General features: G+C 39.6%; 1 protein-coding gene across 4 annotated transcripts in view; it reads right to left on the reverse strand.

The window, feature by feature from the left end:
- CTNNA1 (catenin alpha 1) overlaps positions 1-17409 on the reverse strand; it is a 342350-nt gene that overhangs the window by 43049 nt on the left and 281892 nt on the right. For all 4 annotated transcript variants that reach the window (XM_027546354.1, XM_027546353.1, XM_027546355.1 and 1 more), the window contains 2 exons: positions 5747-5827; positions 4416-4568 (listed from right to left, as the gene is read on the reverse strand). In XM_027546354.1, coding sequence (XP_027402155.1) covers positions 4416-4568; positions 5747-5827 — 234 coding nt within the window. The remainder of the gene's footprint in view (positions 1-4415; positions 4569-5746; positions 5828-17409) is intronic.

A 17409-nucleotide genomic window follows, 5' to 3' on the forward strand; every position in this document is an offset into this window, starting at 1 on the left:
AGCTGGCTGACTGTGAGGTTACTGCCCAATGGCAGCTTTGGCAGTCCGATTCCGTCTATCCACCCACCCATGGAGCAAGTGTTTGACAAGGGCTGGCACTTTAGTAGAGAGCATTCAGAGAAGAGGCAGAATGAAGAGAGCCTCTCAAAGGCCTGAGGAAATCATCCAGACTAGTGCTGTCCAACAGAAATACAATGTGAGCCACATTAAGAGGTGAGATTAGAAAAAGTATTTAAACTCAAGATAATACATTTCAACATGTAATCAATTAAAAAGTTAATGATATCTTTTAAGTACATTCTTTTTCCATATTATATCTTTGAAATCAGGTATGTATTTTACACTTATAGCTCCTCTCAATTCACTTGTGCGCAGCAATAAAAAGATGGACAGGAGTAGTTCCAGAGAAGATGACTGTGGCCCCCCCATTCCTACAACCAGAGAATCCACCAGTGGAATGTGATGCCTCTGGAAAAAGGGAGTCTCCCACTGCTGAAGGAGTCTAAGAAAGGTTAAGTGTCAATGCATGGGTATTAAACAGAATGGGATTTACACATCAGAGGGACAATCAATACTTCTATGAGAAAGGACCTCTTACTTCACAGAGAAGAGATGGACTCAATCAGAAAATGAGGCTCCATAAGGGCAAACCTCCAGCGAAAAGTAGAACAATGCAAGGAACACCAGATAAGACAAGCGGTAAATCACTGGGTAATTGGCCACCAATAGGATCAACATAAAGCTGCAGCACACAAATCTGCCCTGTCTCACTTACCCTGTGTGGTGTTTATGGCTGGGTAGCAAGCTAACTGAAAACCATATACTCCATGTACCTTCAAGATGGGGAGGTGTTGTGTGTACACACACACACACACACACACACACACACACACACACACACACACACACACAGAGTGTGGTCTTTGCACTGGATTACTTCTGAATTCTTAGGAGATTTGAGGACTGTCTTTGCTACTCATTACTTATGCTAACGAGGTAACTCGAGGTGAGCCACTACATGTTAGACTAATGAGACAACTCAGGAAGAGGAGGCCAATGTCAACCATGTGATTAGAGGACTGAGGCTTTCAGGAAAAACCTAGATCTAGGGGAGGAAGGGATCTTATCAATCACACCTACATAATGAAATTTCAATAAAATCTTTGGACAATGAAACTCAGTGGAGCTTCCCGGCTGAATCATCGATGTGCCAGGAGGGTGATCCATTGAGAGAAAACAGGAAACACTGTCTCTGAGACCTTCCCAAACTTCACCCTCTGTGTCTCTCCATTTGGATGGTCCTGATTTGCATCCTTTACACTAAAATGGGAGTCATAAGGAGAACACTCTCCTCGGTTTTACGAGCTGTTTTATCAAATTATTGAACCTGAAGTGGGCCAAAGGAATCCTCCAAATTTGTAGCTGGCTGATCCAAAGATTGGGTGGACTGGGGACCCCCAAACTTGCAGCTGGCATTTGTAATGAGGGCAGTCTTGTGAACAGAGAGTGAGTTGGTCATGGGAATCCTCAAATTTATACACAGTTGGGTCCGAAGTACAGATGGGATAGGGACCCCCTAATTTGCAGCTGGCATCTACAATGAGCTCAATCTTACTGGGCTTTATGCCCTCTACCTGTGGAGTCTATCCTAATTCCAAGTAGTTAGTGGCAGAACTGTATTATTTTAGAACAAAAGAATCTGGCAGAATTCTCAGTGGCTGCAGAATCTGAGCCCTTCCTTTCCTGCCAGAGGCCTATCAACACCAGCCCTTCCCAACTTTCACTTAGCACTCTCACTTCCTCCAAACCCTCAGGAAAAAAACAGCAAATGGCCCTAAAACCAAAGCTGGCTGCAGACATTTATTCCACTCAAGACGGGAAATTAATAGAAAGAAAGGAAGATGGCAGGAGATTAACAAAATAATCACAATGGAGTATTTTACCTTTGCTTAAAACAAGTCTCTCTCTAATTCAGTGTTTCATTATAATACAAAAGTACTAGTGTGGGGAGGAGAAGGCCTGTCATTGAAGTATCAAGTTACTCTTTGAATCAGGAATATGAGGCTTCTATAACAAACACTTTAAAAATTCATTTTGTTTTTATGCACACATGCAATTATTTATCTTAGTACCTCTATTACCATGAAGTAATTTAAATGTTTGCAGAATGGTACTATAAGGCCTTTGGTTTCTTCTTCTGCTTCTAAGTCGCTTCAGTCGTGTCCGACTCTGTGGGACCCCACAGACAGCAGCTCACGAGGCTCCCCCCTCCCTGGGATTCTCCAGGCAAGAACACTAGACTGGGTTGCCATTTCCTTCTCCAATGCATGAAAGTGAAAAGTGACAGTGAAGTCGCTCGGTCGTGTCCAACTCTTAGCGACCCCATGGACTGCAGCCTACCAGGCTCCTCTGTCCATGGGATTTTCCAGGCAAGAGTACTGGAGTGGGGTGCCATTGCCTTAGGCCATGTGTCGTTTAATATACATATATTATGTGTGGGGGATGGTAGGGGTGGAGGTCACTGAGAGGGGAGAGAGGTGAGAAACAAGTCAGAAGTGAGCTGTGACAGGGAATATCAAACTCTGAACACTACCGGGTGCCTGGTTAGTTCAGAATGAAATAAAAAGTATGAGCACTGACAGAGTTCCTAGAGTAAGGTCTGCAAAGCCACCAGGCCCATCTAGTGCTTCTTCTTGGGCACAAGGCTGTCTACTACACCAGTGAGCCCGAGTGGCACAGCCTTCAGTGTAAGAGGGATTTAAGTTACTTAACTTCCCTAAGTCTCAGTTTCCTTACCTGAGAAATGAGGAATGTACACTGTATTTGCATATATTGCGTCCATACATGGTACACAGTAGGTGCTCAGCAAGTGTCAGTTCTGCTGGATGGAGAGGATGAGGATTGTACACCAAGTCCTTAAAAAGTGACCTTCCTCCAGCTGAAGAACAGACCAGGACTGCCCTGAAGGTTCAGCCTGCCACACCCTTTCAGATGCCCTTTCCCATGCCACTACAGTAGCCTTTTACCCCAGGCTGTGGGCTGGCAGCATCCTTGCTTCCTATCTCACAGGCACACTTTCTGAGATGCAGGCTACTTACGGGAGGCTGGCTTCCTGAAGACAATCTTTGTATATTTGGAGGTTATACCTCATGCAGTCATACAACTATTGTGAAAAGATTATGCTTAATGGAGACACAAACTGCAAGCCTTTGGACCAAATGCCAGAATCATTAACTTGAATAGAAGACTGACCTACATATTTTGTACATAATTAATTCAGTTAAGGATAATGATCAATGTTCAAAGAAAACTAGATGTAAAATTAGTAACATGTTTAATGTAATAACTGATGCTTTCCTTAGACTATTTTACAGTGTTAACCTGGCCTAATATCACTATAAATCCAAGTGTGCAAGACACACATTTTACATAAAAGGCTCATTTTCTGTTGTTACATAATGACCAACTTACCAAATGGTCTATAGAATATTTCTTCCAAATATTAGGTGTTTTACATTTGGGCTACAAAATTAAATAACTTGCCATATACTTACTATGTGTCAAACTTTTGAAATATAGTAATAATGAATCAATTAAACAGTAATATAATTTCAGTAATCAAAAGGTAGGAGCAAGCCTAACTTATCTGGAAATTAAATAGCGACTTACTCTTTCTTCTTGTCACCTTAACAAACAGACAATAACATACAGATTTCTACTACTCAAACATATCTAATTAGTAGCATGTTAGGGCTGTTTCTTTAGGGCCAGGAGGTGGCGGCTGTGTTGCATGGCTTGTGGGGCCTTAGTTCCCAACTAGGGATTGAACCTGTGCCGTTGGCAGTGAAGTGTAAAGTGTTAACCACTGGAAGGCCAGGAAGTTCCCAATTTCTTTAGTTTTATAAAAGGGTGATGGAGGGGAGGCTGTTCTCAGGCAAAGGGTTAAGCACTTGACACACATCATCTCTTAAATCTCAAAATAATACTTAGATAGGCATCATTAGTATATTCTCATTTTATGGAAAAGAAATGGCATTCAAAGGGATTCAGTAACTTGCCAAGATGCAAGCCCAGGCAGTATGACTTCTAAACTCCAGCTTCTAGCCACTATTTTCTACAGTGTCTTCTGAGATTAAGCATGTCATGATCTATCTGTATCTGCATTAAAACTAAGTGGAAATGTTAAGATTCCAGGAATAGGGACTATTTTTATTTAATCAGGTACATAATTAACGTAAACTTAGCAAAATGGTAGTTTGGGATAGATGTTTAAGTAATTATGAAAAAGACTTTTGTCTTACACATATTGTAAATAACATGAGTCCCTAAATTCTTTAGCTGATTCAATAATACGGTTAAAAATCACCACACTCCACCAAGTTACCCATAGTTAATAAAACGGCTAACATACTTACCTCAATTAATTTGTTGGCATGTTCACGGAAAACTTGGGCATATTCTTTAACTTCTTTCTCATTTCCATTCTTCGCAGCCTCAATCAATACTAAAAGTGGAACGTTGGTTTCCAGAAATGAATCTGAAACATGGTCCATGACAGCTTTGCGGAGCTAATAATTAAATTGTAAAAATTTGATTTTGTTTCTACCAAAAAGCTAGACTGCTTTCTTCTCTTGCACTTCTAAATCTAATGGAAATTCATGACAGTTTGGCTGCACTTATATGAGAACCCCTCATGTAAGCCATGCAGTTATATAATCTGCAACACAGGAAACACAATTGCGGAGATAACAGCTTATACTACAGTTAAAGCATTTCAGCAACAGAATCTCAGTTTTCAAAATAAAACCCTTTTTTCTTGGGAATTACAAAACTAAAGCTTCTCTCTTAAAGGAGTGTTTAAAAAAAAAAAAAAAAAAAAACTAAACAGAAATGACCTCTAGGTTGAATTAGCACATAGCCTTGGAATATAATTGGCCTAATTGGCTAAATAAAAATGAGAAGGGAGAGGGTGTTAGCACTTTCTGAACAGGGTTAGCACACTATGAACCTTAAAACTGAAAAGTTATCTTTATAACCATGTGTGATATTACTTTACTAAAAGGATGATGGGTAGCTACATTCCATCTTTAATTCTGCTATATACCAGACATGAACAATAAAATATTTCTCCACTAAGTATGGAAATTGTTTGTATTACAACAATTACAACTTCTTTTTAAGTCTTAATGTTGCTTTACGAATTCAATCCTATCTTTTTTTAAAAGATTAATACTCAATTTGCTCCCAAAATGTTAATGAGATTCTTTAACATTAAATGAAGAGAAAGACGTCTATACTTACAAACTCAGAAAATTCAGAGCCCCAAATAACTATACTCTGCATATCTGTACTAGAAACACATCTTCACCAAGAATCAAAATCAGAAAAGGGGCAAGTCAAATACATAATTTCAACTTCTATCTCTACTGTTTGTAAGTTAACACCACAAGATCCTTCAGGGTATTTTCTGAGGTCCCCAAGTCATTTTAAGTTGATTTTCTTACCTGAGCATCATTTTTATAGCATAATTTATTCAGTCCATTCCAGTAGGACTGTATTACTCCAGGTCCCCAGGAGATTTTAGTAGCCATTTAACAGAAGCTTATTAGCAACAAAACAGTCAAATTTCCTGTGAAAAGTCATCCTTTAATTCAAGAAAGCATATGGGTCCAGTATCTGTTGGAATTTTAACCAAAATAACAAAACCAAGAACTTGGGAAAGCAATCAGCACTTCTCTCAGCTTACCTGCCTACGCAGGTCCCTGGTCTTCTTGGTCATTTTATCTATTGCAGAATTGAGTGCATCACTTCTTTCTTTACGTCCAGCCTGGAACACAAGGAAAGAGGTGCACATTGTAGTAATTTATTTATTTATTTTTTGGTAGTAATTTATAAGAAAATTTAATGGCAGTCAATAACTAAGTTCAAATCAACATTGAAAAATCAATTTTTTAAGCCCCAAGTTGGGATACACATTGGGGTGAGGAGAGAACCATGTGGCTTTGTTCATAAAACCCTAATTTTAACCCAACTCTTAGGCTCCATATTATATCATGATGGAAACTGAGGGCGTTTTGCCAAAACAAGAGAAGCCAAAAGGCAAGACTTTTGCTTAAAGTTCTGCTAGAAAAATTAAATGTCTATTTTAATACAAGGTTCAGCATACAATTTCATTAATGAACCAGTTCTCCTTGAACTGCAGGCAAGAAAAGGTAATATCTGATTTTGATGAACTCTTAAGATATGAGGAATGTCAAAATGTGAAAGATGGCACCTGGCACTAAAACAATGTGAAACAATGTTTTAAAACAAAGATGTTTCATAATGGACAGGAGTTAATAATGTATTTTATGCAGCTCAAATAAAAAAGTGCTTTATAAGACTACTTCAGTTAATACTGTATATCATATAGGCCAAATAAGAATGCTTTGTAAGATTACACAAAAAGCCTAGGCTAAGCTTAATGCAACTGTATTGCATAGAAAAGAACATATCAGCCACTCTGAGAGAGTATAATGCTATATAAATCAGCATTTCTTAAGAGGGCAGGGGGCTGAGTGGACATTTGCTTGGGGAACATTCTAAGCAGAATCAAAATTGATGGTAGTTGAAAGAAAAGGGACAAAGGTAGTCATCCCAGGTAGAGCTGGCTAGCCATGTGCTTAGAAATACCTTGTAAGACATCAGGTTAAACTATGAAACACATTAAAAGCTTTTCCTTACAAAATGCCCAGTCAACAAATGTGGCTCATTCTGTAAAGCATGTAGTAATTACAGAAGAGATATAAATGGACAAAGGAACTTAACCCAGTGTTCCTCTAGCCATGGGTGCCCTCAAGGTATTCTAATATAGATATACCATCTACCTAAGTCAGTATAGCAGATGAGAGCCAAGAAGATGTAGTTATATACTTTCTGAGTGCCTTTTAACATTTGTTATTTAATTTCTCCCTTATCCCCCATCTGTTGAATGTGGACAATGATACTTGTCCCTCTGCCTCTATCTCTGGACTCTTAGGAAAAAAGAGAAGGAATATTTAGGGATATAGGTTATGCAGCAAGAGAGAGGAGGAGACAAAACATTAAAAGTTGAAATACAACCAATACATTGATATGGTCCCTATCAAATCTAGTCAGGGCCACATTCCAAATCTTTCCTCTACCTGTACTGTCAATAAAATTAAGTAATTCACTAATATTAATGGGTTTAAGAAAAAAAATCTCAACAAAAACTGAGGAAGTATGAGAATTTCTTCTACCTTTAGGAATGAACTGTGATTTATTCATGGGCATCAGTCAGAAAAGAACTTGACAAGCATAATTAGTTACTGACAACCTTAAAGATCAAAATACAAGATCTAAGGCAAAGGTGGCTAAAGTTAAAAAAAAAAAAAAAAAAAACTGACCTCATAATTAATGCTTAAATCAGGAAAATCTCAGCACATTTCTTAGAAACTCAAGCACTCATTTAGAAGTAAACCTAGTACAATCTGTCATATCTAGCTGTGTGTGTGTGTGGGGGGGGGGGGTTCTAACAGATCATTTATTTCAGAAAACATGTTATCTGAAACTCAAAGGTTGAGTTCAACGACCTCATGAGCACCTAATTACTTGCAACCACTGAATGCCAGAAATGTCCTCAATTTGGGTAGAAGGATTTACTTAGAAAGTTACATAAAAGCAAATTCTTAAACTTGACTTTTGAGGGAATTACATTCACACAGCAAAGTTCACTTTAAGATGCAACACACAATATGAATCTGTTAATCCTTTGTCATACTATCTTAAAAATTAATTTGTCTTTCTTGTTACTTTAGGAAATAGAGGCTTATGCCTCATTAATTGGCGGGGGGGGGGGGGGGGGGGCCGCCGCAGTTCAGAAGCAGTTATTTACTGACGTTTTTAGGTTATGCTAGATAGATCATCTTTTAAATCAAAGCATCCTGTTAAAAAGAAAAAAACAAAGAACCAGTCCAAACAGCAAGTTTATAGTTACAATCATTTATAATAGAGGTGAGTACACACACTTACAAACTTAAGCTTGAGAAAAGCAGAAAGCTTGCTGACCTGTAAAATAACATCTTCTCTTTGAGATTAAAGCTGTTATGATCTTTTGTTTCTAGCTTTGGCTAGACCAAAGTAAAGTTGCCCAATGAATTTAAGTAAATTCTTGGCTCCCACCTAACTGAGAGACTATCCCACCAAGTAGAGAGACCACCTAGGCTCACTCAGTTTTGATACGTATGCCCCTGCTAAGCAGTGACAAAGGCATTCTAAGAAAAACATAAGGCATGTTTGGGTTTCAACATAAATCTCCTCCTCAACAAGTAAATATCAGATGAGAGACAAAGGTTATTAGCTGCGACTGCCTCTAAGCAACTAGGTTTTGGTTGAGACAGTAAAAGGGCTTTCAAAACCCATTTTCAAGAGAAGCATGAGGAAGCCACTTCACCTTCCTCCTGCTTCTATTTATTTAGATATTCTTTAGTGAGTACTCTGCATCCATGGGAGCAGGCAGGACTAGCAGTAATTCTTTCTCAGAAGGTTTCTATCTGAGATAAAATAATTCAGAGCAACTCCTAATTCAGCAAGACCCTGTCTTGTGCTGGGCCTGACAGGACTTCTGAATGACATTAACAGTGGTCAGAGCAGTACATAAAAGTCATACAGGAAGTTACATTTAAGTTTGGCATTGATTTTTTTTTTTAAGTATTAAGAACTAGAATTTTCTGGAGGATTTTACCCATTTTGGTGGTGACTTCTGAGTGAACAAACTTTTTTCTCTTCCAAAAAAGTCTCCTGCCTCAGAAACAATAAGCATTCTCTTATAACAAATCTACAACTCTCAACCATTCAAGATGATATTGAAAGAGGAAACAGAACAGGATCTATCTTGAAAGCAGGACTCCATCTTGGGCCGGACTGTGGACTTTGAGCTATATGCCCAGCATCTATCGAAAGACAAACCAACTGGAAAACCAGGCCCCAGGAAGGAAGATCCCCAGGGCTCTCCATCGCCTAAAAGAATACCTTAATTATATGTGTAACCGAATAGAATCATACATTCTATTATGCTTACTGGGGTATGATCACAAGCCTATTGATAATTGTCCACTGTTAACCACCTAAGCTTAAGGCATGAATCATGGGTTAACTTTGATTGTATCTTTCTTTTTCCTTTGGTCAGACTAGTTTCAGGGAACCGTATACACTTGGGGTATACAGTAAGTAAGTGTTAGTAGCTCAGTCGTGCCCAACTCTTTGCGACCCCGTGGACTGCAGCCACCAGGTTCCTCTGTCCCTAAGATTTTTCAGGCAAGGATACTGGAGTGGGCTGCCATTTCCTTCTCCAGTGGATCTTCCCGACCCAGAGATCGAACCCAGGTCTCCCGAATTGCAGGCAGATTCCTTACCGACTACAAGGGAAGTGCCTGGGGTATATAAGGTTTTCACAAAGACTGGTCGGGGTCCTTGGCTAAGAGGAGACTCTGCCTTGGGCCCGCCGGTGTAATAAACTGAACTCCACTATCTGCATTGTCCTTCTGAGAGAGTTTGTTTCCCAGAATGCATGGCTACAATACCAGGTGTCAGCACTGTGTCTGGCACATAGGTCCACCAATTCCTTGCCCATACCCTACCATCTGTCCATTCCCTAACTTCATTCTAACTCTTCCCAGTTGGAACGGGATGGAATATGTCCCTCGCACTGTAGGTGGCATCTCAAGGCACATTATTCCCTAGACGCCATGTGATAAAGGTTCCCAGGTGAACGCCCAAAAAGTAACAGCACAAAATAAACACAGTGCTTCCAGGGAAAAACACAAAGTGAAGACTTCCACAATACTTCCAGGGTGAAAAATACACTAATTTGAAGATTCTGCATGATCCATTCAGGGCTCTTCTACGAGAGGGTTCCTTCTCCTAATTCTGCACACTCAACCTGCCAGAGCCGAGCCACTCCCATCACTTCACTGCCTCTGGTCACTCAAGATATGATCCATCCACACACATTTAAATTCTTCAGACATGCCAAGCTCTCTATCACCTACCTGGAATACTCTTCCCATCCGTCTTCTAACTCCTTCCTATCCTTTAGATGAGGTATCACATTTCCTTGTATAAGTTCCCTGTGGCCACCTCCAACCCTAAGTTTCATTTAGGTGTCCCTCTGGGGTGCTTCCACGGCACCTCATTGTTTCCCCTCATAGCCATTCTCAAATCATACCCTGGGACACCTGTTAACATGAACAAGATGAGAAACCAGTGACCACAGACGTGCTTAAAAGTCATAGGACTTAGTGTGTCATCTACATGGCATATTATCAGTTACTGCTTTCCTGTTATCAGTGAAAATATAAGGCTTTTCAAACAACCTCAAATATTGTCTACCAAATACTTTCTATATTTAATCTAGAGTAAGGCTGTAAGAGAATAGCAGCGGAGGATAAAATCCAATTTAAGGACTATTTAAAAGGGAACATTTAAGAACGATTTAAAAGGAAATAGGACGTTCCGATTAATTTAATAGGAAGGTCTAGTTCAATACAATGCCTCCATCAGCCATTAGAAAATTAAAATTTAAACACTAAGAACCATGACATTTCATAAGATTCAAGTCAGAATGGGCATCTGAAGCCTCTTTCCCCCAATGACAATGAGAGAGAGAGAAAAGAACAGAGCAGCATTGTTACTTGCAGGTACAAAAGGGGAAAATGAGGCCTGTCATCCACTATACTGCCATCAGGTAAAGCTGGGGATAAGGAACTTTAGAAAGAAGTGTTACCAAGATGCTGCTGGAAGACTTCAGAGATGAACAGGGGACCTGATATTAAAGAAATTCTCAAGAAAAATATTTTGAAAACCCAGGGAGACTTGAGTTCAGTCAGTATCCTCACACATGCTAAGTCGCTTCAGTCATTCCAACTCTTTGTAACCCTATGGACCATAGCCTGGCAGACTCCTTTGTCCATGGGATTCTCCAGGCAAGAATACTGGAGTGGGTTGCCATGCTCTCCTCCAGGGAATCTTCCTCACCCAGGGACTGGGTGAGAAGTCTCTTATGTCTCCTGCATTGGCAGGAAGGTTCTTTACCACTAGCGCCATCTGGGAAACCCTATACCTTCATAAGTAGGACTAAAAAGTTTGCTGTGGGATGGGCAACACATTATCATACAATATACATTTGGTAGATAACAGAAACAGCAATTTGACCCTTCTTGTTTTACCTCGCCTACACATGGCTGACAGGCTTTGTATTAACTGAATGTGACAAGAGTTGAGGCAAAGATTAAGTAACTTAATAGAATAAAATGGTCAAATAGACCAGCATTCCCAAATTTCTTTCAAAGATACCCTCTCACTCTGGTTGCAAAAGACAACTTTCTGGTTTACCTAATGTTACCTATTTCATCCTAAAAATGTTAAAACTGGGTAAGAAACTCGAATGTTACATACTATAACCTTGCTTTCTTTCTCTCTCCCCTCAAAGAAGGCATAAGCTTAGAAATGAGCCTTACTGGTTCATCTGAGTATTTTCTCAGATGATAGCCAGCCTTGCTTACTACCTTTAGATTTTTCTAGGCCCCATGCCATATTACACCTGAAAATGTGCCTATAAGGTCTAACAAGCTTAGGTGTTACAACCACCATTAACATTCCACTATGGCTTAACTATGCCATGTCCCTTTACATGGCCACTATAGCACAGAACTAAATGAACTGTAGTGAATATGTTGCAACCTTTCCACCAAATCCTGGGGAGACCAGAATGAATGTATGAACTACCACTTTCCCTTCCTGGGGAAAACAAAATCCATGATGGAGAAAAGAACAAACTGAAGCATGTAGCTGAGATATTTCAATCGCTTTTGAGACACCAGTTTTCTTCTTAAAAAACCATCTACTTGTTAAATAGGTGCTGTGCATAGTAACTTGGGAAGCTGTCAGATGCGCAAATAGGTATACAAATTAAATATATAAAGGTCATTTTAAAAGGCCTTAATTTTGAAGCTACTAATAATCCAGGAAAAAATAAAATGACTCAAATGTAAAGATATTTCAGAAGGATTTTTTTTCCTTTAAGAACTGTAGGATCTTTTTTAAAATTTATTTTTAATTGAAGGATAACTGTTTTACAATATTGTGCTGGTTTCTGCCATACCATCAACATGAATCAGCCAGAGGCATACATATGTCCCGTCCCTCTTGAAGCTCCTTCCCACCTCCCACTCCATCCCACCCCTCTAGGCTGTCTCAGAGCACCAGTTTGAGATCCTTGAGTCATACAGCAAATTTCCACTGGCTCTCTATTTTACATATGGTAGTGTATATGTTTTCATGCTACTCTCTCCATTCGTCCCACCCTCTCCTGCCCGTGTCCACGAGCCTGTTCTCTATGTCTGTGTCTCCATTGCAGCCCTGCACAGAAGGATTTTTAAAAGCTCAGTTAACTGGTAAAATCAGGTTAAGATTTGTGATAAACCAGGAAACATTTCTGGTTTCTGCATTGATTTAAAAATAACCTTCTGAAGGATCTGATCCTCTTCTCTGCTAAAGATAATGGGTTAATAGGGATTCTCTGTTTACTGAAGATACTACAAATTTCATGTTCACCAACTTGTACTGGATCGTTACCGTAATATGGCAAGTGTGTGTCTTAATATTAAGAAAGATTATCACCTGTTTCACCATTCATTAAAATTAAGCATATATAGCAAAGATCATAAAACCTTTAAAAGACAAATGACTGACTGGAGGAGATATTTGTAAAATATGTCACAAACAAAATTAGCTTCTTTAATAAGCAAATAATCCCTGCAAATCTTTAAAGAAATGACCAACTGTAGGAGTGGGGAATGGAATGACCAAATGAAGTACACAATCCACAGAAAAGAACAAAACTAACAGTATACCGACATCCAAAATGATGCTCAATCTCACTCATAACACATCAAAGAGAGCATTTTTCACCTATCAGATTCACAATTTTAAAGTCTGCTTTATGGTGTTAGGGTGAGGGGAGGGTTAGTATACATTTACAGACTACTGAGGGAAGTATAAATGGTTTAAAATTCTTTGGAAGGTAATGTGGCAATGTCTATCAATTTTAAATATATACCCCCTACAACCCAACAATTTTTTGTTAGGAACTTACCTTATATATAAACTTGCCTAAGTATGCAAAGATATTAAAAGAATATTCATTTTACACTGTCTCAAAGGCCTCAAAAAAAACTACATGTCCATAGATTATAGTATAGCCATACAAGGGTAAAGCTATGAAGCTATTAGGTACACGTGTATGCTCACACACAGGGAAAAATTATGAAGCCATTAGATAGACCCCCACCATGTTCTCACTTTCAAAAGCGCAAAAAAAAAACAGAGGAAAAGAATCAGCTCCCATGGGAGCTCAAGCCTTAGCAACATGGGGTCAATATATCAACAGCAGCTATAATGTTGACATGCTGCTATAAGCCATTCCTAATAAGAAGTGATCTTGTTCTCTTTGGGCCGAGTTTTTGTTATTGGATTTCTCTGCATTGACAATATCACATGTTCAAATACTTTGCTTGCCTTAAGCACATGTTGCCATCTCTCTACCCCAGAGGACACTAAGAGGGAGGAACGGCATTTCCAAGCTTCAACAACCAAGACTGCATATAGCTGATATACTGCAAATTCACCCACTTAAACCTAGCCAAGTGGGTCAAAGAGCCCACTAAAATTGAAAGAGATTCTTCTAAATATGAATGGGTATCTCAACTCTTAATCCTATCCTGTGCAAATGGTTTCGTATAGCCTGTGGTCGTCTATGTAGGCAGGAGGAAACATATCTAAGTAGAAAGCTACTCTAAATGCAGAAAGGGAGAAGCAGCAGGAAAGATAAATCCAAACTTGGCTCTATTTCAGAATAAAAAATGAAGCCTACCACATACAGAGGATGGGGGAAACATGAACACAATGAAGCCACGGGCAGGCAAGAATAAGAAATGTGTGTGTGTTCAGTCGCTCAGTTGGGTCCGTCTCTCTGTGATCCCATCAACAGTAGCCCACCAGGCTGCCCTGTTCATGGGATTTCCCAGGCAAGAATACTGCAGTGGGTAGCCATTTCCCCCTCCAGGGGATCTTCGAGATCCAGGGATCAAACCTTCAAGTCTCCTGTATTGGCAGGCACATTCTTTACCACTGAGCCACTGGGAATCTTCAAGGGCTTGGTAATATAAATTTCAATCAGTCTATGTACTTATCAAGACTTCAGGACTGTTCTGTTTGGTTTGGGTTGGTCTGATGTCTACAATAGGTAAAATAAAAGATCTCTGTGGTTTAAAAGCACCTCAGCTCAAACTTCTATGGAAGATTTTCCCTTAGCTAAGATTTATCACCCTAAGATTTACTGCTGAATTTTCTAGCTGTGGGCACAGAACACAATGTTAGCACACGACACTAGTTCTGCCATCCTGCCAATAGCAACAATTGCCCAAAAACACATGTCTCCAAAACTAGGAGAAATCCCACATTTTGAAAGTCACAGCATCAAAAGGAACACAGCTCATCATCATCAGTGTAACCATCACTCCTTCTCTCTGCTCTCTCAGTCATGTTTAATGAAAGTAACAAAAGAACTTTTAAAATATCACAATCAATGAAAGGCAAGGACGGGATCAAACTGTGGATTCTGTAGGCCTAATGTAGACAGTCTGCTTCTTAAAAGGCTTTTGGAAGGAAAGATTCTCAGCAACAGAGATACTTACTAACACTCAAAGTGGTCCTCTGTGTTTTCACCAAAAATCTAAGGGCCTAGAATTTTGAATGTTCTCAGATTCTCTGGCTCTACCTAGGATAATCAATTAACTTGATGATTAATTAACTACTCTTTAGCCCATGTCTAACATGACAGATTGGAAAGGCCATCAATCCTTACATATTCTATCTGCCTCTGTCAGACAGATTCTGTTTCTTGGGAAGATAACAAGCTGATGTTTAGTGCCAAACCCCAGTAATTTCTTAAAGAGCAAATCACGGACTTTCCCTGTGGCCCAGTGGTTAAGAATCTCCCTTTCAATGTATGGAATGCAGGTTTGAACTAGAAACCAAGATCCCAAATGCCATGGGGCAACTAAGCCTACACAGCACCAACTACTAAGCCAGTGCACTCTAGAGGCTGTGCTCCACAACAAGAGAAGGCTATACACTGGAACAAAGACCTAGCACAGCGAAAAATAAAGAGTAAATCAAAAACTTAATAGTCAATCTTTGCCTCCAAACACATGTTTAAAAACAGTGAACTCTAGGATTTATTATAATTTTCTCTCATCCTCGTTCCCTCCCACTTCTCAAAAAAGGCTAGTATTGATAAAACTCACTGAAATAAAGATACTGATACCAGCATCTTTAGGCCCAACTGTGGCTGCCAACTAAGAATCCTAAAAGGTTCTTGGGAAGGGATATATTCAGACCCACAAATCTTATATCTTTTTGCAACTTTTTGATAATTGTGAAGAGACCTCCAAAGAACCATGACCAAGACTGGTAGCCAGAAGATTTTCTTTAACCGAGCACCTCTGGGATATGAAAATTTGGGGAGTCGGGCACGATTGGTTAAGAAACACCTGAGTTTTCAGCATAAAGCAAAATCCAGCTCCCTAACACAAAAGATTAGAAAATTTCACGTTATACATCTGCTTTTCCAAAGAGATATTTATTCCTGATTAGCAATATATGTTAAAAGCAAACTTTCATGAAAAGTAATGCAGATAAGTATTAACACCTAAACCTGGCCACATGACTCATTTAATTTGCTTAAACCCATTCACAGAGAGGACAGACAGGCTAGATTTTACTTGTCCTTTGCCTTGTCACGAACAACTATAACAGTGAAAATTGAAACAGATGATATCAAGAGTACTTTCCAGAGGTTGTATTGCCACTTTAATTAAGTCAAAGGCATATGTATGCAGAATAAAGCCGTTGTGAAATGAAACCAAGAAAAGGTTTAATTCAGAAAGAACATGGGTTTCTTTTTAGTCCTTCTAGCTAACGAGAGATAAAGATCAAAAAACGATACAAATCTCCCTCAATAGGAACAGTGTACTCCAACCCATTTTAAGACAAACATCACATCTTCTTTGATTCCACAGCCTAAACCTTTTGAACCCAAAGAGAAGTCAAGTGGGCAAGACAGCTAATGACCTAGACAGACCGTGCTCTCTGGGTACTGTGGTATAGCAGGCATTACTGCCCACTTCTCTAGGTGCATCAAAAAATACTCTTGATTGCACTGGTGCTTTTCTGAACAATTTTCCTTGCCCACAAATCTGTTATAATAGTATTAGGATAATGTAATTTAAGGGTTTTTTATCTGTTAGTATACTGTAAGTAGGCCAAGTAGACTACAAGAGCAGAAGGGAACCAAGAGTTCAAGGGGAAGGAAATGCTTTTCCCTCTAAATTTTCACATATAACTCATTCCTAATCATGGTTGCTCTAATCCAATTGATTTCAACACTTTTCTCCACATGGAACTAAAGTGGTTACTTTAGGGGAGAAATTAATCCAGCTCCTCCTGCCTTGCAAAGGTTTTTTTCATCAGAGGGTGACTAACTTCAGTAAGAGCATTTATAGTATCCCCAGGACTTCTTTTCCTTAAAAAAAAAAAAAAAAATGAGAGACCACCCTTACCAGACACCCCTCATTGGAAGCTTTGTGAACAATTCTGTTCCCACAGAATGGTCACTCTGAAACCTAGGGTCACAGACTCTAAGAATTTGATTAAACTTTATTGACAGAAAAATGTACAAGTAACACAACTCTACAGGCCAATTATGGACTCGGGTTAAGAACTTCCAGCCTACAGAGAGAGAGACTGTGGAAAGGATCCAGGTCAGTGGAGGAATGGCATCCTGAATTCTAAACGAGGACCTCTCCCTCTCTTCCTTAACCAGGGAACAGGAAAACTGGGAATACTAGTTCCTGAGAATAAGGGGTTCCACTCGTGGGCAATGTTGGCCTGGGGACTTCTCTCTGGCCTGGAGAAGCTGACTGAGAACTGTCCTGCTGGTAGGGTCTGTCTTTCCCCTCTCCTTTCACAGGTGTCAGACATGCCCCATGGGTTTTTAGACTCTACCAAACCTAAGGAGTATTTCTGTCATCTTCTCTCTCCCTTTACACATTCCTGGCATTTTCCTCAATAAAATTCTTATACCTCTAATCCTATCTTGGGGTCTGTTAGAAGGAGGAGCCAAACTACACACTTGCAATTGCTGCTGTCTCCACAGAGACCTGAGGGAAGCACCGTGGAGTCTTCAGTCCTCACTCTGGCACTGCATTCCAACACAGACACAACACCCCTTGAGAAAATAACTTCTTACACACACCCCGTGTGATAAAGCGCCTGGAAGCCAACAGATTG

This window comes from Bos indicus x Bos taurus, chromosome 7 (genome assembly GCF_003369695.1).
Source record: "Bos indicus x Bos taurus breed Angus x Brahman F1 hybrid chromosome 7, Bos_hybrid_MaternalHap_v2.0, whole genome shotgun sequence".
Lineage (NCBI taxonomy): Eukaryota > Metazoa > Chordata > Mammalia > Artiodactyla > Bovidae > Bos > Bos indicus x Bos taurus.